Source organism: Eulemur rufifrons, chromosome 9, assembly GCF_041146395.1.
Source record: "Eulemur rufifrons isolate Redbay chromosome 9, OSU_ERuf_1, whole genome shotgun sequence".
Lineage (NCBI taxonomy): Eukaryota > Metazoa > Chordata > Mammalia > Primates > Lemuridae > Eulemur > Eulemur rufifrons.
The window spans coordinates 9,503,832-9,528,620 of record NC_090991.1 but is presented as its reverse complement, the minus strand read 5'-3'; the positions used below and the strand labels follow the sequence as shown (position 1 = coordinate 9,528,620).

Here is a 24,789-nt window from a genome sequence, read left to right as displayed (position 1 = left end):
TTTTGAATCCTTCACTATGAATAAGCCAACAAGTTCCTGAGTTTTATCTCTCTCCTAATCAGCTTTACTCCCTGCTACTCACTAACTAGCAAATGTTGGGACAGGGGCAGCAAAGACAGGCTTAGCTGTCAGGAGGTGTTTGCTGTTGTCCAGGATGCTGTGGCAGAGGTTGGGCAGGTTTAGGGACGAAGGGGTGCCAAAACGCTCCCAGGCAAAAAGAACCGGAAAACAAACTTGTTCTTTTTCCCTTCCTCTCCCTCCTCCACCAGCTTGCCTCAACAACTGCCAGACACAATAAAGAAAAGACAGATAATTTATTCCATGTCACCCAAGCTATAAGTAAGGAAGAGGAGTGTGCAAAGCTGGTCCAAGATCCTCCCTCTCTCATTCCTTGAAGTGATGAAGACCAGTCTATCCAAGGGCCGAGGGGAAGGATGAAGAGAGGAAATCAGACAAAAAGACAGAACATGTTGCCAGGAGTTCAAAAGAGGTTACGGCTGTGCATTTTTTTGTTCATGGCCCAGGACTTCCTCCTTCTGGGTGGGAGAGGAGCCCACGATAGTTTGCTCACTTGGAGATTCGTCTATGGAGACGGCATTGCTGCTGCAGAACACGGTGCCAGAGGGACGGTTCAGAATCAGACTCCAGAAACTTTTATGGTTGAAGTGGCAAAGAATCGCTGGGAAAGCAGAGGGGACAGGGGAGAGGAAAGTCGTGAGTGGGAGGGAAAGTGACAAGTAGGGTGAGGCCAAAGGGAGGATAAGACCCTAAACACCTATCCCTGGGTATCGCCAGCCCCTTCCCTCTTCACTTACCCTGCTCTGACCCTCCACCCCCATCCCCTCTTTCCCTCAGGGCCCTCCGGGCCACTCACCGCAGGTGACATACAGGACAAACACCAACCAACCGATGAAATAGCTCCAGCCGATGGGGATTGATATGTTCCCCTCCAATTCGAAGATCCAAAGGTTAACAGGGAACAACAAGAGGGTGGAGAAAATGCAGGTGACTGGGAGACAAGAAGCAGAGAGGTCTTATCTAAGAATCCCACAGGGGGCTCTCCCTCATCTGCTGTGATACAGCCACAAACCACAGTTCCCATCGCCACACACAGCACCCAGCCCCAGACGGTCACAGGGGTCAACTCCTCCACCTCCACCTCTCCAGTGACCAGAAAATGGTGTAACCCCACTCTCAGTTCTGTTCTCCCACCACCCACAAGGCCCCAACGCCACCCCCAAAGAGGAGGGAGAAGTGCCCAGGAAGATGAGGGTTGGGAGAACTAAGGACCTGTTCCAGAGCTAGGGGGCACCTTCGCAGAAGCTCAAGATGGTCCCAACCAAGCCACAGGAGGGCAACTTCTGAAGACTGGGCAGGTATATCAGGTGCAACCAGATGGTGAGGACAAAGCCCAGCATCACGGTCAGGTCGAAGCTTAACTTGGCCATCTTAAAGACAGGCCGATTTGTCCACAGCTTAAAACTGTCTGCGGAAATTGACAAAACAGGATGAACTGAGGCTTCACAAAAGACAAAATATAATTGAATGAGTAAGTACAAGAAAATGTCCAGGCCCATTAACAACCAAAGAAATGCACATTTGAAATAACAATGAAATATTGCTTTCACTTGTTAAATAAGCCAAGATTCTTGATATGGAGGTTTTTTGCTATAATCTCAACCATATGAAAACGATTATCCCTGTAGAAAAAATGGGCAGAGGACCTAAACTTCAATTCCCAAAAGAAGAAATACAAATGTCCAATCAACATATGAAGCTCAACATAAGGAACTGCAAATTAAATGTGATTTTTAAAAAAAACTATTGGCCGGGCGCGGTGGCTCACGCGTGTAATCCTAGCACTCTGGGAGGCCGAGGCGGGTGGATTGCTCAAGGTCAGGAGTTCGAGACCAGCCTGAGCGAGACCCCGTCTCTACTAAAAATAGAACGACATTATATGGACAACTAAAAATCTATATAGAAAAAATTAGCCGGGCATAGTGGCGCATGCCTGTAGTCCCAGCTACTCGGGAGGCTGAGGCAGTAGGATCGCTTAAGCTGAGGAGTCTGAGGTTGCTGTGAGCTAAGCTGACGCCACGGCACTCACTCTAGCCTGGGCAACAAAGTGAGACTCTGTCTCAACAAAAAAAAAAAAAAAAAAAAAAACTATCAAATTATAATAACAAAGATAAAAATAAAATCAACAATACCTAGTGTAGGACAGTATTTAGAGAAAAAAGGTGCTCTCATACACTGCTGGTGGGCAGCATTTCTGGTGAATGGCCTGGCACAAAATATCAAAAAAAATTTTAATTGTTAAGGCCCTTTGACCTAGCAATGCTTCTTGGAATTTATGTTAAGAAAATAATCAGAGATCTGCACCAAAATATAGGTATAGGGATCTTCTCTGCGGAGATAGTAATATGCCCAATAAGCTCCTAGATTTGCAAGAGATTTGTTGTAAAATATAGTATACCCATACATTGGGCTATTGTATGTTCACTAAAAATGGTGATATGGCCAGGTGCAGTGGCTCACACCTGTAATCTCAGCACTTTGGGAGGCCAAGGCAGGAGGATTGCTTTAGGCCAGGAGTTCGAGACCAGCCTGGACAACATAGTGAGACCCTGTCTCTTAAAAAAAATGATGATATAATAGTTATTTGTCTTCAAATATACTGTCTCTGGGAAGGAACATAAGAAACTGGGGAGGGAGACTGGAAGCCAGAGGTAAGAGACTCACTTCACTCTACAATCTTTTGTATTCTTTGAATTTTCACTCTGTTCATATACTATTTACATCAAATTAAAAAAAATTTTTTTTTTTTTTTGGTGACAGAGTCTGGTGCCAGCCTAGCTCACAGCAACCTCAAACTCCTGAGCTCAAGCAATCCTACTGCCTCAGCCTCCCGAGTAGCTGGGACTACAGGCATGTGCCACCATGCCCGGCTAACCATATATATATATATATATATATATATTTTTTTTTTTTTTTTAGTTGTCCAGATAATTTCTTTCTATTTTTAGTAGAGATGGGGTCTCGCTTTTGCTCAGGCTGGTCTCGAACTCCTGAGCTCAAATGATGCACCCACCTCAGCCTCCCAGAGTGCTAGGATTATAGGCATGAGCCACTGCGCCCGGCCTAAAAAAAAAAAAAAAAAAAAAATTTTTTTTGAGACTGTTTCACTCTGTTGCCTGGGCTATAGTGCAGTGGCATGATCATTACAACCTCAAACTCCTGGGCTCAAGCAATTCTCCTGGCTCAGCCTCCCGAGTAGCTAAGATTACAGGTGTGCACCACCAGACCCGGCTAATTTTTTCATTTTTTGTGGAGACGGGACTCTCACTATGTTGCCCAGGCTGGTCTCAAACTCCTGGCCTCAAGCCATCCTCCCACCTCAGCCTTCCAAAGTACTGGGATTACAAGCATGAGCCACCAAGCTTGGCCTTAATCAAATAAATTTTTTAAATGAATGATGTTCTAGGATAATTATTCAATGATATGAGCAAATGCTTACAACTAAAAAATGGGATTTCCAAAACAAAATATGTAGAATGACTGCAATCTTGAAAAAATATAGATATATATATATTTTGTACATAAAAGACTGGAAGTAAATCCATTACAATGTTCACTGTGATTATATCTGTGTGATGAAATTTTAGGTGATTATTATTTTCTTTCTTCAACTTTTCTGGATTTCCCACAATAACTGTGCCACTTTTTTTATCAGAAAAAATTATAGGCCAGGTGCAGTGGCTCATGCCTATAATCCTAGCACTCTGGGAGGCCGAGGAGGGAGGATCGTTTGAGCTCAGGAGTTCCAGACCAGCCCGAGCAAGAACGAGACCCCGTCTCTACTAAAAATAGAGAGAAATTATCTGGACAACTAAAAATATATAGAAAAAATAAGCTGGGCATGGTGGCTCGTGTCTGTAGTCCCAGCTACTCAGGAAGCTAAGCCAGGAGGATTGCTTGAGCCCAGGAGTTTGAGTTTGCTGTGAGCTAGGCTGACGCCATGGTACTCTAGCCCAGGTGACAGAGTAAGATTCTGCCCAACCCCCCAAAAAAATTATATATTTAAAGTTAACAGGCATCCTTGGCAAAGGTACAGGGAAACAAGCCTTGTCATACATTGCTAGTGGAAGCATAAATTGCTATAATACTTTCTGAAAAGCAATATGAAAATTTTTATTAAGACCCTTAAAGTACTTAAACTGCTTGATTCAGTAAGCCCACTTTGGGAAATTTATCCCAAAGAATTAATTCTAAATACAGAAAAAACTTCATGGCCAGGCACAGTGGCTCATGCCTATAATCCTAGCACTCTGGGAGGCCGAGGAGGGAGGATCGCTTGATCTCAGGAGTTCGAGACCAGCCTGAGCAAGAGCGAGACCCCATCTCTACTAAAAACAGAAAAATTAGCCAGGCATTGTGGCCTGAGACGTAGACCCAGCTACTTAGGAGGCTGACACAGGAGGATCGCTTGAGCCCAGGAATTTGAGGTTGCAGTGAGCTATGATGAAGCCATTGCACTCTACCCAGGGCGACAGAGTAAGACTGTCTCAAAAATAAATAAATAAATAAATAAATAAAAGGAAAGGAAAAAAACTTCATGATTTACAAACTTTGTTGCTACTTTTCTTTTTCAAATATAAAATTGGAAATAAATTTTCCAAGAATAGGAAAGTAAAATAGTCAAGTAAAAAATGATAAACCTATTAAGTTAATATTATTGTCACTTGTAATAAGCACATTTTATTATATATTATAAAGATAAATTTTTTTTTTTTTTGAGACAGAGTCTCACTCTGTTGCCCTGGCTAGAGTGCCGTGGCGTTAGCTTAGCTCACAGCAACCTCAAACTCCTGGGCTCAAGCTATCCTCCTGCCTCAGCCTCCTGAGTAGCTGGAATTACAGGCATGCGCCACCATGCCCGGCTAATTTTTTTTCTATATAGTTGTAGTTGTCCATCTAATTTCTTTCTATTTTTTTAGTAGAGACAGGGTCTCATTCTTGCTCAGGCTGGTCTCGAACTCCTAAGCTCAAAGGATCGGCCCGCCTCGGCCTCCCAGAGTGCTAAGATTATAGGCATGAGCCACCTCGCCCGGCCATAAAATTAAAATTTTAAGTAATATAAATTAAATAATAAAAATACAGTCATGTGCCGCATAGCAACATTTTGGTCAACAACAGACCACATATATGACAGTGATCCCCTAAGATTATAATGGAGCATACATAGAAACCTCACATAGGGCACTTGATATTATAATAGCACTGCAGATCAAGTAGGGGAAATGACTGATATTCAGTAAGGGTGTTGGGGCATTTGATTTTCCACATGAAAAAATATATATAAATAAAGATATATATACCATGTAGGATTGTGTAAGTACACTCTGTGATAGTCACATGACAATGAAATCGCCTGACGCCTTTCTCAGAATGTATCCTTGTCATTAAGTGATGCATGACTATAACTTAAATAATGTAAAATTGCTTATGAAGCATGAGTACAACAATGTAAAAACCATTGTTCAATTAAAAATATAAAGCCTGGCCGGGCATGGTGGCTCACACCTATAATCCTACCACTCTGGGAGGCTGAGGCAGGTGGATCCTTTGAGCTCAAGAGTTCGAGACCAGCCTGAGCAAGAGCGAGACCCTGTCTCTACTAAAAATAGAAAGAAAATTAGCTGAACAACTAAAAATATATCTAGAAAAAATTAGCCTGGCACGGTGGCGCATGCCTATAGTCCCAGCTACTTGGGAGGCTGAGGCAGGAGGATTGCGTAAGCCCAGGAGTTTGAGGTTGCTGTGAGCTAGGCTGACACCACAGCACTCTAGCCCCGGCAACAGAGCAAGACTCTGTCTCAAAAAAAAAGTGATATATATATATATGTGTGTGTGTGTGTGTGTATAAATATATATGTGTGCGTGTGTGTGTGTGTGTGTGTGTGTAATATATATAAAGCCTGGCTGTTTTGAGTAAAACCACAGAGCAAAGTGTTTACATGAGTTTTAGAGCCAGATACACCTGAGTTATAATTCTAAACCTACCATTATTCAGTTGATCCATATCAAATTGCTCCTTTTGTGGATGAAAAGCAGTCAATATTGGCATTTCATGTGGTTCAACCTAATAGCTTTATGCCCTGAACAAGGTACTTATCTTTTGAGTACCAGTTTTCTCATCTGTAAAGTAAGGATAATTATCCCTATCTCTTAGGGTTGACTGAGGATTAAATTGAACAAATAGAGTAAGTATGCAATAAAATGATAACTTGTTTCCCTAAATTTATTATAATAAGGATGTAACACTTTCATAATGGAAGAAAATAATAGCTGTGTGACTTTTTTTTCCCCACTTTCATGTTAAGGAGAGTGAAGAAATGGAGAAGGGAGTCCAAAGCTCTGGTTTTCCCAAGAGCTGAGGAAGGAGGCCCGTTCTGGAGGGGGGAAGGGACAGTGTAACTAGAGACTAGCAAGAATAAGGAAAGAAGCAGCTGCAAGAATTCAGGGAAGGAAGGAACAAGGAAGCCAGACATGGAGAAAGGAAAAGTTCTTAGAAGCAGAGCTGGCCCAGGAAAGCAGAAGAAAAGGAAAGTGTCTGGGAACAGGGCCTGGAGAGAACCTCCAGGAACTCCTCTCAAAGCTCTGGGTATGCGAGCCTAGAGCAGGACACCCTCACCTCTATGGGGCTCTTCTCTCAGGTGAGTTCTGTAATTGATGCATGAGCGTTCCCATGTGCTAAGAGTCCACGCCTCTCACAACATTTTTATAAGCATAGAGTTGGCTCTGTGTCTTATCAAAAGCAGTGACATTTTTCCATTGGGTTAATAGAATTGATTTGGCCAGGCTTCAGGAGGAAAAATGATCCTTAGAGGTCTTAGTGCCAGTGGAGCCAGCTTGCAGGCCAAAAAGTGAAGATGACGAAAGGGAGAGGGAAAGAACATCCGAGGTGCAGATGGAGAGGCCAAGGCAGGCTGGAGGCCTGGGGTGGGATGGGGGGTGGAGGGGCTCACCTTTCTCATTCTCTAAGTTGGAACAGCTCTTGGATCTGCAGATGTGCAGGAGCCCCCTGGACATAATAAGGGCCGATGTATAGATTCTATTGCTGACATTCATGGGCCAGCGCTGGTAGTAGCGGATCCCAGAGAGGTGCAGCCATTTCTTGGAAAAGATCATGACCAGCAGAAGGACGAAGGCAACCAGGCTGAGCTTGGAGGCCAGCATCTGTGCTATCCAGAAAGAGCTGTGTGTAATTCTCCATTGAAAGCGCAGCAAAGAGACACAGCGGTTGTCTGTGGGCAGCTGCCTGTTACTCCTGGGGTAAAGGGTGGAGCCCTGCACCCCCTCTTCCTGTTTCAGCTCACTGCCACCCCATTCTGCCTTCCAGTCCTCCCGTTCCTTTGTAGGCCTCTGATGTTGGGCCCTTTTTCCTCCTGACTCAAGGAACTCACCCCTAGAGTCCCCTGTACCAATCTTGAACACTCCTGTCTTGCACTCCACCTCCCCTTTCCCTTGCCAGGGTCAATTGTCCCTCATCTTTTAAATATTTTCATCAGATGGAGCAGTTGCCACCATAGTGCCTGAGGGCTGAGAAAGAATGAAGGGAGGCTCCTTTATTAGGCACATGAGCTCCTGGTCCAAGAGAAGGCCCTAACCTAGTCAGCAGAACAGGGCCCCTAACTGCCATGGAATATTCCTGGGGAGCAGTGAGGTGGGGGAGGGGGGCCATGGCTTCTGCTCTCTTTCTCGAAACCCTGCTCTTCAGGCCCCAGCTCAGAACGGTGGATCTGATGCCTCCCTCCAGCTTCTGCCTCCCTCTGCCCAATAGGAATGGGCTCTGAGAGTCCCTGCTACGGTTTGGATACGGTTTGTCCCCACCAAATCTCATGTTGACGTTTGATCCCCAGTGTGGAGGTGGTGGGAGCTGGGGCCTAGTGGGAGGTGTTTGGGTTGCGGGGGGGGGGGGGGGGGGGGGCCGGGATCTCTCCTGAGCAGATTAATGCCCTCCCCCAGGGACTGGCTCTCACTCTGTTAGCTCCCACAGTGCTGGTTGTTAAGAAGAGCCTGGCACCTCCCCCGCACTTCCTCTCCTCTCTCCTCAGATCTCTGCACAGGCCAGCTCCCCCTTGCCTTCAGCCAGGAGTGGAAGCAGCCTGAGGTCCTCACCAAATGCCCAGTCTTGAACTTTCCAGCCATCAGAATTGTGAGCCAAATAACTCTTTAGGTATTCTGTTATAGCAACACAAAACACACTAAGACAGTTCCCTTTTCTCTTCCTACTTCCTCTGCCCTGACCCCAACCCCACATGCTCACTGATGGGGGGTGGAGCAGGAACTTGTCCCCCGAAAACATCCTCCCTTCCAAAGATGTCATCGATCTTCCTGCAACTCTCCCCAAGCCGTCCCTCCCTCCCATCTCTACTCACTTCCAGTCATCAATTCTTTCCCTCTTCTTTTTACCTTACGTTTTCCTTTCATTTTCTCTCTGCACCAGAAGGGGGAGGATGTAGGATAATAATGGGGTCTGGGGGTGTCGCACAGCCTGAGATTCTTCTAACCTCCCTTTTAAGTTATAAGAAAATAAATCTGAGTCACCTATGGAAGCCAGCTCATAGTGATTTCCAGACCTCAGTTAGCACCTGCAATTCTCATGGGGAGAAAGCCTTTCAAATTTGGGATGTGAGTTTGACTCCCACCAGAGCTGATGTCCTTTGTGGAGACAGTGATACATGTGGTTAAGAATATAAGCTTTGGGCCGGGCGCAGTGGCTCACACCTGTAATCCTAGCACTCAGGGAGGCCGAGGATGGTGGATCGCTCGAGGTCAGGAGTTTGAGACCAGCCTGAGCAAGAGCGGGACCCCGTCTCTACTAAAAATAGAAAGAAATTATATGGACAACCAAAAAAATATATATATAGAAAAAAAAAATTAGCCGAGCATGGTGGCACATGCCTGTAGTCCCAGCTACTCGGGAGGCTGAGGCAGGAGGATCACTTGAGCCCAGGAGTTTGAGGTTGCTGTGAGCTAGGCTGACGCCACGGCACTCACTCTAGCCAGGGCAACAAAGTGACACTCTGTCTCAAAAAAAAAAAAAAAAAATATATATATATATATATATATATAGAAAAATTAGCCAGGCATGGTGGCACATGCCTGTAGTCCCAGCTGCTCGGGAGGCTGAGGCAGGATTGCTTGAGCCCAGGAGTTTGAGGTTGCTGTGAGCTAGGCTGACGCCATGGCCCGGGCAACAGAGTGAGACTACTCTGTCTCAAAAAAAAAAAAAAAAAAAAGAATACAGGCTTTGGAGTCCAACAGACAAAGGTATGAATAATGGATCTTCCTCTTAATAGCCTTGTGAACCTAGATGTCATTTAGTTTCTTTATGCCTCGGTTTACTGATCTGTGACACAGGGACAATAGTATTTGCCTCATAGACTTGGTTTGAGTATTGAATGAGATAATGAACAAAAAGCACTCACTGGGTCACAGAAAATTCCCAGTAAGTGGCAGTTATATTGTTAAGTTATCATTTTAATTGTTTGTGCAGTGTTTTACTAGCAAACAGGGAAGGAGCGATAACAGAAGATAATTCCTGGCAGGCATCCTTGCCTCGCAGTGGCGGCTGTGAATGATGGAACAGAACGCAGAGTAGTTTAAGCAAAAGGAGGGTTAACTATGAATCCAGATGTCACATGCGCAGTTGGACCTCAGGAATGGTTGGAAGTGGGAACTCAAACCCTGCGATGGCTCTTCCCTGACTGTGTGACTGCCCCTCCCGAGTGTCTTGCTCTTTCTCTGCAGACCAGCGTCTCTGCTGCTCTGGTCCACAAGGTGGGAAACGTGGCCCACACAGCCCACGCTGCGCATCTTACACCTTCAGCCGCCAGAGTGGAGACCCCCCAGTTCCAGGTCCAAACATTCTCTGGCCCTGCCAGGGACAAGTGCCATCTTTAGACCAAGCAGCCACAGTCAAGCACTGGGTCAGGAGGCTGAATCCTGAAGATGGGAGCAGTAGGGGACAGTGTGGGAGAGGGCGTACTAGGCCTGTTGGGAATGTCATTCATGCAGAACCAGTGATCATCAAGACTGTGTTTCCTTCCTTGAATCCCTTTTAGTTTTTCCTGGAGTTTCTAAGGATTTCTAATAATGACAGGCAGTTCTCACAGCAACACACAACAACATGGAAGAGTCTTGGAAATATGTTTCCTGAAAAACGTAACTCCAAGAAGACTGCACTATGCATATCATACCATTTCTATAGAGTTCATATCAAGCACAACTAAACAAAGCTTTGTTTCAGCACAAATACATTTCTGATTGCATGTTATTTTTAAAAAAGCAGCCAGAGGCAGAAGAATGGGATGGGGAGTGTTACCCCAGTCTAGTTCCCAGGTTGGGTGATAGGTACACAGGTTATTCATTATGTTATCACCATTTACAACTAACATCGCTTTCATATAATCCTGTAAATGTATCAAATATTGTTTTTCAGAAGATAATTACAAATTGTTCAAGCAAGGAAATGGAATCTTGGTGATTACTAGCTCTGCAACAAAACATATTTATATGGTCACAAGATATAAGGTAAACACTTTTCATTGAGTTTCAACTTTTAGAATCAACAGATGGACAAAGCACGGAAGACTTAATTTTAGCCACAGAGGTAAACATAACTGTTATCAGCACTGGTGTTGCCCGAGCGAAAGCCTAGAAGAGGCAAACTGGCAGGTGGAAGGAGGAGAAGGGAGCAGAAGGGAATGGTGGCAGCCCTCCGCTGATGACACAGGAAAACTTGCTGGCGTCCTTGCCCTTAGGTTGGGATAACTCTGGCGCGTGTCCTACAGCGGGAGCTGGCGAAGTTTGTCAGCGCAGGTCGGTCCGGGTTAGGCTTTGTGAGGCACGCAGTCCCCATCACGACTACACAGCTTGGCTGATACACTGAAAGCAGCCACAGACCATATGTAAGTGAAAAGGAGTGGCTATCCCAATAAAACTGTTTTATGGCCCAGGACACAGTCGCCCAGCCTTGCTCTGGGGTGTCGCCCCAAGGTCCCCAGGGAGATGGAGCTCCAGTTGCCCATGGTAGGAACTGGTTTGATGCCCTTTATTGACTTTCTTCCCTTCCCCGTCTCACTTCCTTACACCTTTCCTACTGTGTCATGGGGTCACCTCCCCAGTAACTACCTGCACTCAAATCTTTCTCTCAAGGTCTGCTTCTGGGGGAACCCGAATGAAGACAGGTGAGAGCTATTATTATCACTGTCTTTCAGAAGAGGAAACCGAGGCACAATGATGCTAAGTAATTTGCTCAAGGTCACAGAGCCAGCATTGACTCCAGAAAGTTTCACTCCAGAGTTCTGGATACATTCAAAGCGTCCCGGAAAATCAGCAGAATAGGAGGGGGACGGTGGTCAGAGGAGTGGGGACACCCCCAGAAGGAAAAGAATTCTCCAGAGTAGTGGGGAGGACAGAGAAAGACATGGACTTGCTCCTTGTTGGTGAGTGCCCAGGAAATGATGATTATGGTCATCTGGGCAGATGGGAACTTGGCAGCTTCCCAAGATAGTCCCATGGCCCAAACATGACACAGAAGCAGCAGAGAGCCACCAGACCTAAAGGGACCCCATGGATAGAAGCAATGGGCATGTCAGTATAACCTGGAAGGACAGAGGGCCAGGCCCCTGAGAGACACTCTGACACATTGTGCTCCGGCTCTAGTCAGTGGTGGGAGGGAGCAAGCTATATTTTGTTTTTCACTATAACCTGGTGGAATGAAGGTTCTACCTTAAAAATTAAGTTGAGACCGGGCATGGTGGCTCATGCCTGTAATCCTAACACTTTGGGAGGCCGAGGCGGGAGGATTGCTTGAGCTCAGGAGTTTGAGACCAGCCTGAACAAGAGAGACCCTGTCTCTACTATAAATGAAAGAAATTACCCAAACAACTAAAAATAGAAAAAATTAGCCAGCGCATGCCTGTAGTCCCAGCTATATGGGAGGCTGAGGCAGGAGGATTGCTTGAGCCCAGGAGTTTGAGGTTGCTGTGAGCTAGGCTGATGCCATGGCACTCTAGCCTGGGCAACAGAATGAGACTCTGTCTCAAAAAAAAAAAAAAAAGTTGAATTATAAGAAATGAAAATTGTTCAATGTCTTGTACTTCTAAGTTTGTGGTTTGAGATGAAAATCTTCTGCAAAAGATAGAAAGTTTCCTTATGCAGAACATGAAGCGGAATGCAGCCAGCCTCAGAAAGAAATTGGAACCACGAAGTGAACTTTCTTTCCATTGCTCCTCTATAACATCTCTGTGTCTGTTTCATTCTTCTCTGTTCCTCCTAAGTGTTCACATTTGTTCTCTTCATAGAGCCTAGACAATGAAAATTTCTTGGTTCCAGTCCCAAATTTCCAGGGAAGGACACTGATTGGCCCAGCTTGAAGAAGTTGTATATCCCACCACCAGCCAGCCATGGGCAAAGGTCACGACCATGTAGTGGAATATGGCTTCTGGGAGCCCATCCTTGGGCGGGATGCACAGTCTTCCAGGAAGAAGAGTTTGGCAGATTACCCAGCAAGTGTCCTACAGAGTGACAGCTCTATGCAAGGGCACCATACTGCAAGGCTGAGCTCACATGCCATCTTCTGGATGAGGGCTTCCCTAATCCCAGCCACTGAATTTACCTATCTGTACAGTTGTCCCTACAATTCCCAAGCACATTCTGATCAATATTAATCTCAGTGGTCATGCCCTATCATGTTCCCTGTATCATGGACTTGTATTTGTTTTATTTGACCAGCTCTTCCTCGTTTTGAGAGCAGCTGTGCTCTTTGTGATGGACATCTGATTTTCAATTTGGCTCCTCAACCATCTGAGAAACCTATACTGTTGAGAAATTTCTCACTTCAAGAGTCCTACTTGGGAGACAGCCAGCTCCAACTGCAGAAATAGAAAAAGCCGAATGTTCGGCCGGGCGCGGTGGCTCACGCCTGTAATCCTAGCTCTCTGGGAGGCCGAGGTGGGCGGATCGTTTGAGCTCAGGAGTTCGAGACCAGCCTGAGCAAGAGCGAGACCCCACCTCTAAAAATAGAAAGAAATTATATGGACAGCTAAAAATATATATAGAAAAAATTAGCCGGGCATGGTGGTGCATGCCTGTAGTCCCAGCTACTCGGGAGGCTGAGACAGGAGGAGGATCGCTTGAGCCCAGGAGTTTGAGGTTGCTGTGAGCTAGGCTGACGCCACGGCACTCACTCTAGCCTGGGCAACAGAGTGAGACTCTGTCTCAAAAAAAAAAAAAAAGAAAAAAAAAAAAGAAAAAGCCGAATGTTCATTTTCCCAACCTCCAAGGCAGAGTACATGACCTAAGATCAATCAGACACAATGTCCCCGGACTTAAACTTGGAAGCCAGTGACCCCAAGCTGGGACAGTGGAGAATCTATTTTACAGCAGTGACAACAGCAGGGCCAGGAGCAGCAGTGTCAGCAGTACAAGCAGCAGCATGGGCTGTGGGCATTCCTGCTAGTGTGAGCCATGTTGTCACGCCAACTAGGACACCCAGTGTGGCTGCAGCCATAGTGCATACTAGACACACCAGTTCTGCAGGGTGCTTTTGGTGGTAGCTTGGGCTATGTTACCTCCTTTACTCCTGCCTGTTTCATAGGTTTGCTTCTCCAGCTATCCTGGAAATTCAGTGACTACCCAATTTCCTCTCCATAAATGCCATTTTCTGCATAAATCACCAAAGTTGCATTTTTTTGCTTATAACTGTAATCCTGCTGATTCATCCTTCCTTTTGGGAAATGCTCCTTTCTCATGTCAATAATATGTGTTAGAAAGAGAAACTTATTCTCCATTCATATTTCCATGACAGAAGAAAACCCCTAACCTCCTCACTGCTTACTCATTCCTCCCCCAAAGGCGGTGGAGTGGCTTATCTGATTGGCGAGTGTGGCAGTCAGGATAGACTAGGTTATGCTGTGGTAACAAACAACTTCAAAATCCCAACAGCTTAAAACAGCAAAGATGTCTTTATTGGTCAAGCTCCATGCCATTGTTTGTTGTCGTGGGGCTCTTCTGCGTGTGGTCCTCATTCCACAACATAGGGTACCGGAGCAGGTACCGCCTGCAATATTACCAGTTGCTACGTCAAAGGCAAAAAGAGTGTGTAGCAAATCAAGCGCTGGCTCTTAGAGCTGCCACCTGGAAGTGCCACACATCAAGTCTAATCACATGTAACTGGTCACAGCAAGTCACATGCCTGCACCTCACTCCAAGAGGGTTCCCAGAAGAAGAAATAAAACTATTTCATTAATGGCACAGTAATCAACACAGTGGGTTCCTTGTCTGGGTTCTGTTCTGGCCGTCTCCTCACCTGTGCAGGTCACGTGTTCTTGTTTGCTCTCCGCCACAGTCAAAGCTCCCCTGCGACTAGACAAGTCAGAAAGCTGATATAACCGGAAAAAATAAAGCCACATTTTACAGACATCTTTATCAGTAATAATGGTATTCCTTTTATCTCTCTGTGCTGGTCTCCTATGAATTGACCCCTGAAAACTCATCGTTGTGGTTCCGGTGGGGGCTGCAGTGGAGCACGTGACCCAAATTCAAACTGGTGACCCAAGCTAGATCCCCCCAGGGTTCTTTTTACTGAAGCCAGTGCAGAGTGGGCGGTGAAGCTATGAGGCTGATTCCCTACAGGGAATCCCTTTCATTCTCGGGGGTCCCCACTACTCTGAGCACTGCCCCCTCCCCTGTCCTGCTGATTTTCCAAGACACTTTGAATATACCCAGAACTCTGGAGTGAGACTTTCTGAATTCAAGTGCTGGCTTTACCGGTTGCTAGCTGTGTGACCCTAAGCAAATTCCTTAGCCTCTTTGTGCCTCAGTTTCTTCTGAGAGAATGAAACCAACACACAAAATCCTGTATTTTCATGCTGGTATTCTGAATGCCCAGTCTAGTCTTAAATAAAAGGGCAAGCCATGGTCATGACCAAATTAACCAAATTAAGCAAAGTGGCATATTGTAACGAACAAGTAGACTTTGAGGTGGACGTGCCCACCTCAGATTTGCATCCTACAATTTGGAAATCCGTTGCACGTTCCACAGACTCTAAACAGGAAGGTACATAAGAAAGAAAGAGCTGCCGGTGAGGTACATGGTCTCTCTGGAATATCTGAGTAGAATACAGTTTTATTGTGGATTAGCTGAACCAGTTAGGACTCTGTGTAGCCAATAACAGAAAGGGCAGTTCAAACTGGTTAATAAAAGGGGGAATTTAATGATCTATAGCACTGAAAAATCAAGAGATGAGCTTCGGATGAGACTTGATCCTGGAGTTCAAATGATGGCAACCAGGACCTGGCTTCCCCTTGTCTCCCCATTGCTCTTCTGTGGTGTTGGCTCCATCATTAGGCTATACGGTGGCCTCCCCGGCAACTCCAAGCTGCCCCTTATGGCAGTGAAATGGCAGCCACTGATCCAGACCTCATATCCTCATGCCACAATGTCCAGGGGAAAAGAGAACGCCTCATTCAGTAGTAGCTCCTGGATGGATCCAGGTTAACTATTTCTGAACTCATTGGCCCACACTGGGACACATGCCCATTTTGACCCAATCACAGGGCCAATGGTTATCTTAAGCCAAGGAGAAGTAACTAATATACATCCACTATCTCAGAGGTCAGTGGGAAAAATCAATCTTTTAGCTAACTTTTACTTCATGCTTGAAATAAAATTTGCTATCGGAGAAAAACTGAGTTCAAGAAGAAAAACAGGCTGGGTGAGGTGATCATACCTGTCATTCTAGCACAGTGGGATGCTGAGGTGGGAAGATCTTTTGAGGTCAAGAGTTCAAGATCAGGAGCAAGAGTGAGACTGCATCTCTAACAAAAATAGAAAAAATTAGCAGGTGTAGTGGTATGTGCCTGTAGTCCCAGCTACTTGGGAGGCCGAGGTAGGAGGATCTTGAGCCCAGGAGTTTGAGCTTGCGGTAAGGGCGACAGAGCACGACTCTGTCTCCAAAAGAAAAAAGAAAAGAAAAGAAAGAAAAAAAGAAAAACAACTTGTCTATAATTCTTTTTATTTTGTTTTATGTTTTTAAGAGACAGGGTCTCACTCTGTTATCCAGACTGGAGTGCAGTGGTGTGATCATAGCTCACTGCAGCCTCAAACTCCTGGGCTCAAGCAATCCTCCTGCCTTGGGCTCCCAAAGTGCTGGAATTACAAAAGTGTGCCACCAGACCAAGCTAATTTTTAATTTTTTTTTGTAGAGACGGGGTCTCACTCTTGCTCAGGCTGGTCTTGAACTACTGACCCCAAGAGATCCTGTGAGTTCAGCCTCCCAGAGTGCTAGGATTACAGGCATGAGCCACTGTGCCTGGCCCAGTTTTGGGTTTTTTTTTTTAAGGCAAAAATAAGTTTACTGAAGCAACAAAGAATCACAAGGAAGGTGTGCTCCACAGGCAGAGCAGTGGCTGTCTCTTGGAGCAACTGAGAGTAGCCTGTTCATTTATTTACTTATTCTTTTAAAAATTAATATATCATAGTTGTCCATTCAAGTATTTTATAACAAAACTTTTCAAAAGAACCATTGGAGGCTGGGTCCGGTGGCTCACGCCTGTAATCCTAGCACTCTGGGAGGCCAAGGTGGGAGGATCACTCAAGGTCGGGAGTTCAAGACCAGCCAGAGCAAGAGTGAGACCCCGTCTCTACTAAACATAGAAAGAAATTAGCCAAACAACTAAAAATATATAGAGAAAGAATTAGCTGGGCATGGTGGTGCATGCCTGTAGTCCCAGCTACTTGGGAGGCTGAGGCAGAAGGATTGCTTGAGCCCAGGATTTGGAGGTTGCTGTGAGCTAGGCTGATCCCATGGCACTCTAGCCTGGGCAACAGAGTGAGACTCTGTCTCAAAAAAAAAAAAAAAAAAAAAGAACCATTGGAAACTATCAATAGACAAAGTTCAGTCTGCTAAAAGAAAATGTCATTCTATCAATTAGAAATTCAAAAATACTGGGCCACATCTTGAAAAAATAAGTTTCCTATCACTGTATCAGAAGTCTTGTTACTGATTGTCAGGGAGGCTGAAGAGGGATTTATGTGTTGAGTGAAAAGATAGACCCCCAGACTTCCAAAATCTCTTCCAATTTTTCTGTCAGATGCTCTCTCCCACCTCCATGATTTGCACATATTCCAAGGAATCACTTTTTTGTCCCTACCTCAACTCACAGCTTCTGGCTCTTGTGTCAGTGTGCACTATGTCAGCTTCAGATTCTGCCCTTTCATTGAAGCCTTGGTCCTACATCCAAGTGCCGCAAGGCCTCTCCCACCCAGGAATGTTTATCTAACTGTCCCCACTAAGACAGCGCTTGTGTGCATGTGCGCTGTCTCTGTCTCTGCCCTCTCTCTGGCTGCCAAAAGAATAAATAGCATTACCTACCCCCAATCAAAAGAATATGTCCTTGGAAAATTTACTACATAATTTCTCTCCCCAAGGAACAATGAGGATGAGATAAAATCAATATTTATTTAGGATCCTTGAAACCTTCTAATTTATGCCCCAGCCCTGACTCCTCTCCTCCTAAGTGGCTGGATATTCTTTTTTAATATCCCTTTTGAGGTATTTCTTCTTAGTTGTTCTGGATACCTTAGATGGGGCGACACCCCCCTAATCTCCCATATCAGCCTCCCCAGCACATGGCCTGGTCTGGGAGGGGCTCCCAACATCAACAGATGCCTCCGGTGGACCCTGTGGATTTTGAGTACAGCAGGTTTGTTGGTTAAAATGCAGCAGTGGGCACAGTGGCTCATGCCTGTAATCCCAGCACTTTGGGAGTCCAAGGCAGGAGGCTCCCTTGAGGCCAAGAGTTCAAGACCAGCCTGGACAACATAGCAAGACCCCATCTCTAAAAAAAAATTAAAAATTACCCAGGTGTGGTGGCACATACCTGTAGTCCCAGCTACTTGGGAGGCTGAGGCAGGGGTCTGAGGCTGTAGTGAGCTATGATGATGTCACTGCACTACAACCTGGGTGACAGAGTGAGACCCTGTCTCAAAAAAAAAAAAAAATACAATAGCCAACAAGCTTTCAGGATGATACACGAAATGGAAAAATTCCCACCCTTGGAGTGAGGGCAGAGCCATGAGAGGAAGTTCCTCAGTGACGTTGCTCAGTTCTCTCTGTGGTTGCATGCCACCCAATAGTCCCACTCCCCCATGGCCTGACAACCCCAAACTCTTCACAGAGAAGTTAACTGGTCATTTCACTCAAATGTAACTAAATTCTATTCCTTGCTCTGTCTTTTAATTTTCCTTTGTTTAAAGATTCATGGGAGCTGGGCACGGTGGCTCACGCCTGTAATCCTGGCACTCTGGGAGGCCAAGGTGGGAGGATTGCTCGAGGTCAGGAGTTCAAGACCAGCCTGAGTAAGAGCAAGACCCTGTCTCTACTAAAAATAGAAAGAAATTAGCTGGACAAAAAAAATATATATATAGAGAGAGAGAGAGAGAAAAAATTAGCCGGGCATGGTGGCACATGCCTGTAGTCCCAGCTGCTCAGGAGTCTGAGGCAGAAGGATCGCTTGAGCCCGGGACTTTGAGGTTGCTGTGAAGTAGGCTGACGCCACGGCACTCTAGCCCAGGTAACAGAATGAGACTCTGTCTCAAAAAAAAAAAAAAAAAAAAAAGATTCATGGGTAATTTGCTGACCAAAAACATTGAAGTTTTATGTTGCAACAATAGCTAATATTTTCTGAACGCTCCCTATAGACCAGACACTGTTCTAAGTACCCTATACCTGTTTGGTTAGGTCACTAAACCCTCTAAATAATCCCTAGAGGCAGGTATAACTATTACCATGATCCTCACTGTACGGATGAGGGAGCTGGGGCACTGAGAGGTTAAGTAACCTACCCAAGAAACCACACAGCTGATGAGCAGAAGAGTTGATACTGGAATACAGGCCTGCTAGCTCCAGAGCCTGAGTCCGTCAGTCTTTACCTGACCATTCTCTGGCATTTTATGGGTCTTATACCAATCTCTCCTAAGTTCCCTATTTGGCATTCCTTTGTCTCTACTTCCAGGGTTCCCAGAGCAAAACCCCATCCCTCAGAGGGTTTAGTACCCATTAAACCACCCTGAATGTCCCTGTATTCCCAACTTAAGTACATAGTACTTTATTAGATGGATATGGGGAGTTGGCTCACAGAATCATGGGGCCAGTTTAGAGGATTGGCAGCACCAAGGGAATTTGGGAGCAGTCAGGCAAGACACTGGCAGAAATCATAGCAACAGACTACTAGCCCAGAGAGTTCCATGAGGACACAGCCATTGCGATATATAACTGTGAACACCTCCCCACATCCTGTGCTACCTACCAAGGTTCAGAGTTCTAGGAGAAAACATCAAATTATAATATTATTTAATTTCATTATATAATTTAATTATAATATTATTCTGTGCAGAGGCAGCCTGCCTGCATCCTTCAGGTCACTGCCCAAGCCACAGAACAACCCTGAGCCCAGGCCCAGAGACCTCAGGAGCAGTTTCTTTTGGGGAAAGGAACTGATTTATTTCTGAAATTTCTTTCAATTCATATTTGGAATGAAAAGAAACAAGCTAGACTGAGGACAAGAGGTGAGAACCAGGGAGGAGTGCCAACAGCAGTGGGTAAAATGTCAATTAAATCTAACAAATATTTGCTGAACCTCTGCTAAGTGCCCAGATCAAAAGGAGGATGGAAAAAGGCTAGTGAGAGAGGGCAAAATATGGAGGAGAGGGGGCTGGCCCAATTTATTTATTTATTTTTTTTGAGACATAGTCTCACTCTGTTGCCCGGACTAGAGTGCCACAGCGTTAGCCTGGCTCACAGCAACCTCAACCTCCTGGGCTCAAGCGATCCTCCTCACTCAGCCTCCCAAGTAGCTGGGACTACAGGCATGCGCCACCATGCCCGGCTAATTTTTTTTTCTATATATATATTTTTAGATGTCCATATAATTTCTTTCTATTTTTAGTAGAGATGGGGGTCTCGCTCTTGCTCAGGCTGGTCTCGAACTCCTGAGCTCAAATGATCTGCCCGCCTTGGCCTCCCAGAGTGCTAGGATTACAGGCATGAGCCACCACGCCCAGCCTGGCCCAATTTAGATTCTGGCCTGGAGAGGCAAAGAGGCCTTGGATTTGGGAGTGGGAGCAGAGACTGATTTTCCGTGAAACTAATAAAGCTTAAGTTCAAAGCCCTAACTTTCACTGGCCCCTTTCAGGCCCCCTTGGAGAGCCCTAAAAATGTGTTCACATGGGCATACATTTCTATAAAATTTGCAAAAGTCTTAACCAAAATTGGTTATTCTTTCCACTCCAAGTTCAGCTCTTCCCCACATGTCCTGGAGCACTGAAGGAGACTTAGGCACTTTGGGGATCCAACCAAAGGAAGTTGATGGAGGAAACATTTAGTCTGCATTTAGTGGATATGGTGCACAGACTGCTAAGATGGTCCCCAGTGATTCCCATCCCCTGACATTCACACACTTTTGTAACCTCCCTGCCTTTTGAATAGGCTGGATTTAGTATTTTGGTTCTGATGAATGGCTAAAGTGGTGGTGGTATGCCACTTCCGTGATTGGGTTTGTGAGGAGCTAAATGCAGCTAACAACTGCTGAATGAGTGTGGAAGCAGATGCTTTCCCTGTTGTGTCTTCAGATGAAACCGCAGACCCTACACCAACACCTTGATTGTGTCCTCATGAAAGACCAGGGAGCAGCAGACCCAGCTAAGCTATACCTGGCTTCCTGGCCCACAGAAACTGTAGGATAATGTGTGTAAGATGTGTGTTGTTTTAAGATGCTGAATGTTGGAGTAATTTGTTACACAACAATAACTAATACAATATGATACAATAATTTGCAGTCACTTCTGTGGGTAATTACTGCTAACTGACCTAGTGCAAGAATGGCTTTTAGGAATATACTCCTAAAATCTACTCTGCTGATCACCCAGTCTGATCACCCAATATTGTAAAACAGGAACAGGACAAAAAGTGGTATCACAATATGAACAAATCCTACAATGCCCAGCACAGAAGTATATAGGTAGTGAATAAGAAACAAAATTGAGATAGCCAGAGCCAGAAGCTAGTCTGTGGAAAATTCTTTCAATCACTGGATGTGAAAAATTAAAAACTGGAGGCTTTAATTTGTACCAGTACTGACATTCTCACCTGTCAGTAATATCCTCAACAATGCATCATCTGTAACTAAAAATGCACTGTACATTTTTTTCTTTTTTGATGGTAATCACATAAGTTAGAATTTATCAGGATTCCTGTGTTCACAGGGTACAAATCTACAGTGGGACTACAAATGACAAATGTGTCTGTGTGGAAGTTTTATGAATCCCCACATATAGGATGGCCTTTGGGCATATCTGATGCATCTCTTCCTGAGACAGTCTGGTGGTTCCAAAGAAGTGGACACACAATTGCCTACAATAGAGCAAATCAGACTGAAAAAAGGAATATTTCAGTGACAAGACTCTCATATATATTAATAAGTAAACTGATGTATGAAACAATTTTAAAATTCTTGGATTATTTGATGATCCAGTTAATGAAGAGGGGGTCATATATGAAAATTCATTGGAAAGTATTTAAATTTCTTGATGATTTGGCACAAAACTCATAATATGTCATTAAAATGAGGACACCTGTGGAAAAACTGGTTCATGATTATTGTCGATTCAAAGAGCACTTAAGGCCGGGCGCAGTGGCTCACGCCTGTAATCCTAGCACTCTGGGAGGCCGAGGCGGGTGGATCGCTCAAGGTCAGGAGTTCAAGACCAGCCTGAGCAAGAGCGAGACCCCGTCTCTACTAAAAATAGAACGAAATTATATGGCCAACTAAAATATATATAGAAAAAATTAGCCGGGCATGGTGGCGCATGCCTGTAGTCCCAGCTACTTGGGAGACTGAGGCGGTAGGATCGCTTAAGCCCAGGAGTTTGAGGTTGCTGTGAGCTAGGCTGATGCCACGGCACTCACTCTAGCCCGGGCAACAAAGCGAGACTCTGTCTCAAAAAAAAAAAACAAAAACAAAAACAAAGAGCACTTAAGATTAGCAACTGCATAGGAAACTTGAAATGCCATTAGCACAGTACTTAAGTGAATAAAACAAAACGGAAAAAAAAAAAGAAATGCTGTGAAATTTTTAAGATCACTTGTGAAACTTGATAAATGCTTTCCCAAATTTGACAACATTCCTAAAAATGCATATGCCATTACCAATAAAAAGTACTGAAGCCAAAAGAAACCTTTCTAAAAGTATCAATAACAGATACATTTCAAGGTGTAATCCTAGCACTTTGGGAGGCATAGGTGGAAGGATCACTTGAGGTCAGGAGTTCAAGACCAGCCTGAGCAACAGTGAGACCCTGTCCCTATAAAAAATAGAAAAAGTAGCCGGATGTGGTGGCACCTGCCTATAGTACCAGCTACTGGGGAGACTGAGGCAGGAGGATGGCTTGAGTCCAGCAGTTGGAGGTTGCAGTGAGCTATGATGATGCCACCGCATTGTAGCCTGAGCAACAAAGCGAGACCCTGTCTCAAAAAAGAAAAAAATATATATGTATGTACATTTCAATCAAGCATGCTAAACGAAAAGCTGAATTATCCTCTCTATAGAAAATTAATTATATTATAAAATCGTTGACATATATATGAAAAGGCAATGACAGTATGCATCCAAAGATCACTAGAGAAAAATATTAGAGATATCAAGAGATTCATAAAATTGTCTTAATTTTCTGGGTTTTTTCTGTTATTAATTGTATTTTTTTGACCTGGTTTTTAGTGTGCAGTTGTAGTTGTATTTGCCAGCTTTTTAAAATGAGTGCTTTATTATCTCTTTTATTGTTTTGAATAAAACTTAATTTTTCACCCTATTTTTAATTTTTTTTTTTTAACTTTTTTTTTTAGAGACGGGGAGAAGTCTCGCTATGTTGACCAGGCTGGTCTCGAACTCCTGAGCTCAAGCGATCCTCCTGCCTCATCCTCCCGAGTAGCTTATACTGCATGCGCGCGCCACCAAATTTTTAATGCATATTTTGTATTCTTCTTAAAATGGGTCCCACAAAATCTGGATTCAACCCCAACCTGTTCCCACAGAGGGCAGTTTCAGATTTCTAAAGGTGGACGGAGTGGAGAAAGGCTTTGGTCAGTGCGTTGGATGTGGAGTGGCTTGAGCTTAAGCACCAAGGCAAGGCTCGATCCCCAGTGGCAGAGGGGCCTGCAGACACCGGTGGAAAAATGCCAGCACCGCGTCCTGTGATGCTGGAGCGCCAAGCGCGGGGGTGACCAAGGCAGGTCGGAAGCCGATCCCAGTCGGATCAACCAGCTAAACACACACCCCACCCCCCGCCTGGGAAGCGAGTGCTGGGAACCAGGAGGCAGAGCCCGGCAGAAGACGTGCTAAGCCCCTGCTGCGCCCTGGGGCCGCGCTCTCCTCTCGCGGTGGCTCTGGGTCTAGACAGACTGCTGTCCGGGGGGAGGGGCGGGACCTTGCCGGGAGATGAGGCCACGTCCAGGGGGCGGGACCAGAGCCGGAGCCCTGGCCACGCCCAGGAGGGTGAGGGGCGTCCGGGTTGCATCCGGGGAGACCTCAGCTAGTTCTGGCATTTCGCTCCCGTTGGTCGGGGCCGAGGCGCTCCAGGGCTGCGGGACGGTGGAGAGACAGTACTTTGGGGAGGGCGTGCTGGGGAGCAAGGTCGGGGCCGGCGGTGGAGCTGTCGGAGGAGCGGTACCCCGCACCGGGATGGTGCGCCTGGCTGGCGCGCTGGCCAACCTGGAGAACCCGAACCCGCAGTAACCTCTGGAGCTGAAGGGGAAGACGAGCCCTGCGAGGAAAGATGGAGGAAAAAGAGAGCCAGCCAGGCTGAAGGGCTCATGAAGCGGGCCGGAAGGGTCCTTGAGGGTAGAAGGAGGGGAGAGAGCTAGTGAGCAGGCTGCGAGGGGTGGGGTGAGGCGGTAGGCTCCTCTCACCCACGTGTTGCTTGTGGTCGTGAGTGCAAACCCCTCCCCCCCAGCTCACTGGCATAATGGCCACGAAGATGTTTACCAGAGCCCACAGAAGGGCGCGCACGAAGAGAGGTCAGAGCCCTGTCCTATCTGCCTTGTCTTATCAGCAGCTCCCCGAATAGGGAGGCCTCAGATAAGAGGAGCAGGGCTGTGGGCGCAGAGAGCACACACTGACTCAGAGACAGGCTCTCAACAGGGGCCTGGCTCCCCACCCTGTCCCCCCAGGCACCTCCCCCGGGGCTGGGACATATCTGTGCCTTTCCTAAGCCTGTGGAAATGTTCGCCTCCTCCACCTCCCCAGCATTATAGACTGAAGGAATGGGGTAATGGCAGCTCCAGGACTCCCCACGTGAGTCAGTGAACCTCTGGACACCACCCCCGACCACCATGCCTGGAACGTGGGACAGGGCACCACCGAGAGACTTCTCCCAAGCACCGTTCTACCACAGCTGCGGGGAAGTTTCAGGAGGCAACCCAGAGGGGCAGGAAGAACAGAAGTGGGAGGGATGATGGGCACCCCAAGGAGAGAGGCAGGGTGTGGAAAAGGGAGGGAGAGAATTCAGAATTCAGAGCCAGGCTACCTACTGCCACGGGTCCTATCTGCAACCCCATCCCTCCCGGTCTCTGTCCTCCTTACCCCATCCCCATTCCCGTCTCCCATCGGCTCTCCTCCTGGCTGTGGTCCTCACCCCCAACACCAGCCCCTTCCCCATATAGC

At 46.0% G+C, this 24,789-nt stretch overlaps 1 protein-coding gene across 1 annotated transcript in view; it reads right to left on the bottom strand.

Moving 5' to 3' along the window:
- Positions 1-491: 491 nt before the first annotated feature.
- ODF4 (outer dense fiber of sperm tails 4) overlaps positions 492-24,789 on the bottom strand; it is a 25,712-nt gene continuing 1,414 nt past the window's right edge. The window contains exons 2-6 of the mRNA XM_069483090.1: positions 23,805-23,890; positions 23,555-23,708; positions 7,029-7,448; positions 875-1,009; positions 492-679 (exon numbers count right to left, since the gene is read on the bottom strand). Coding sequence (XP_069339191.1) covers positions 492-679; positions 875-1,009; positions 7,029-7,448; positions 23,555-23,708; positions 23,805-23,890 — 983 coding nt within the window. The remainder of the gene's footprint in view (positions 680-874; positions 1,010-7,028; positions 7,449-23,554; positions 23,709-23,804; positions 23,891-24,789) is intronic.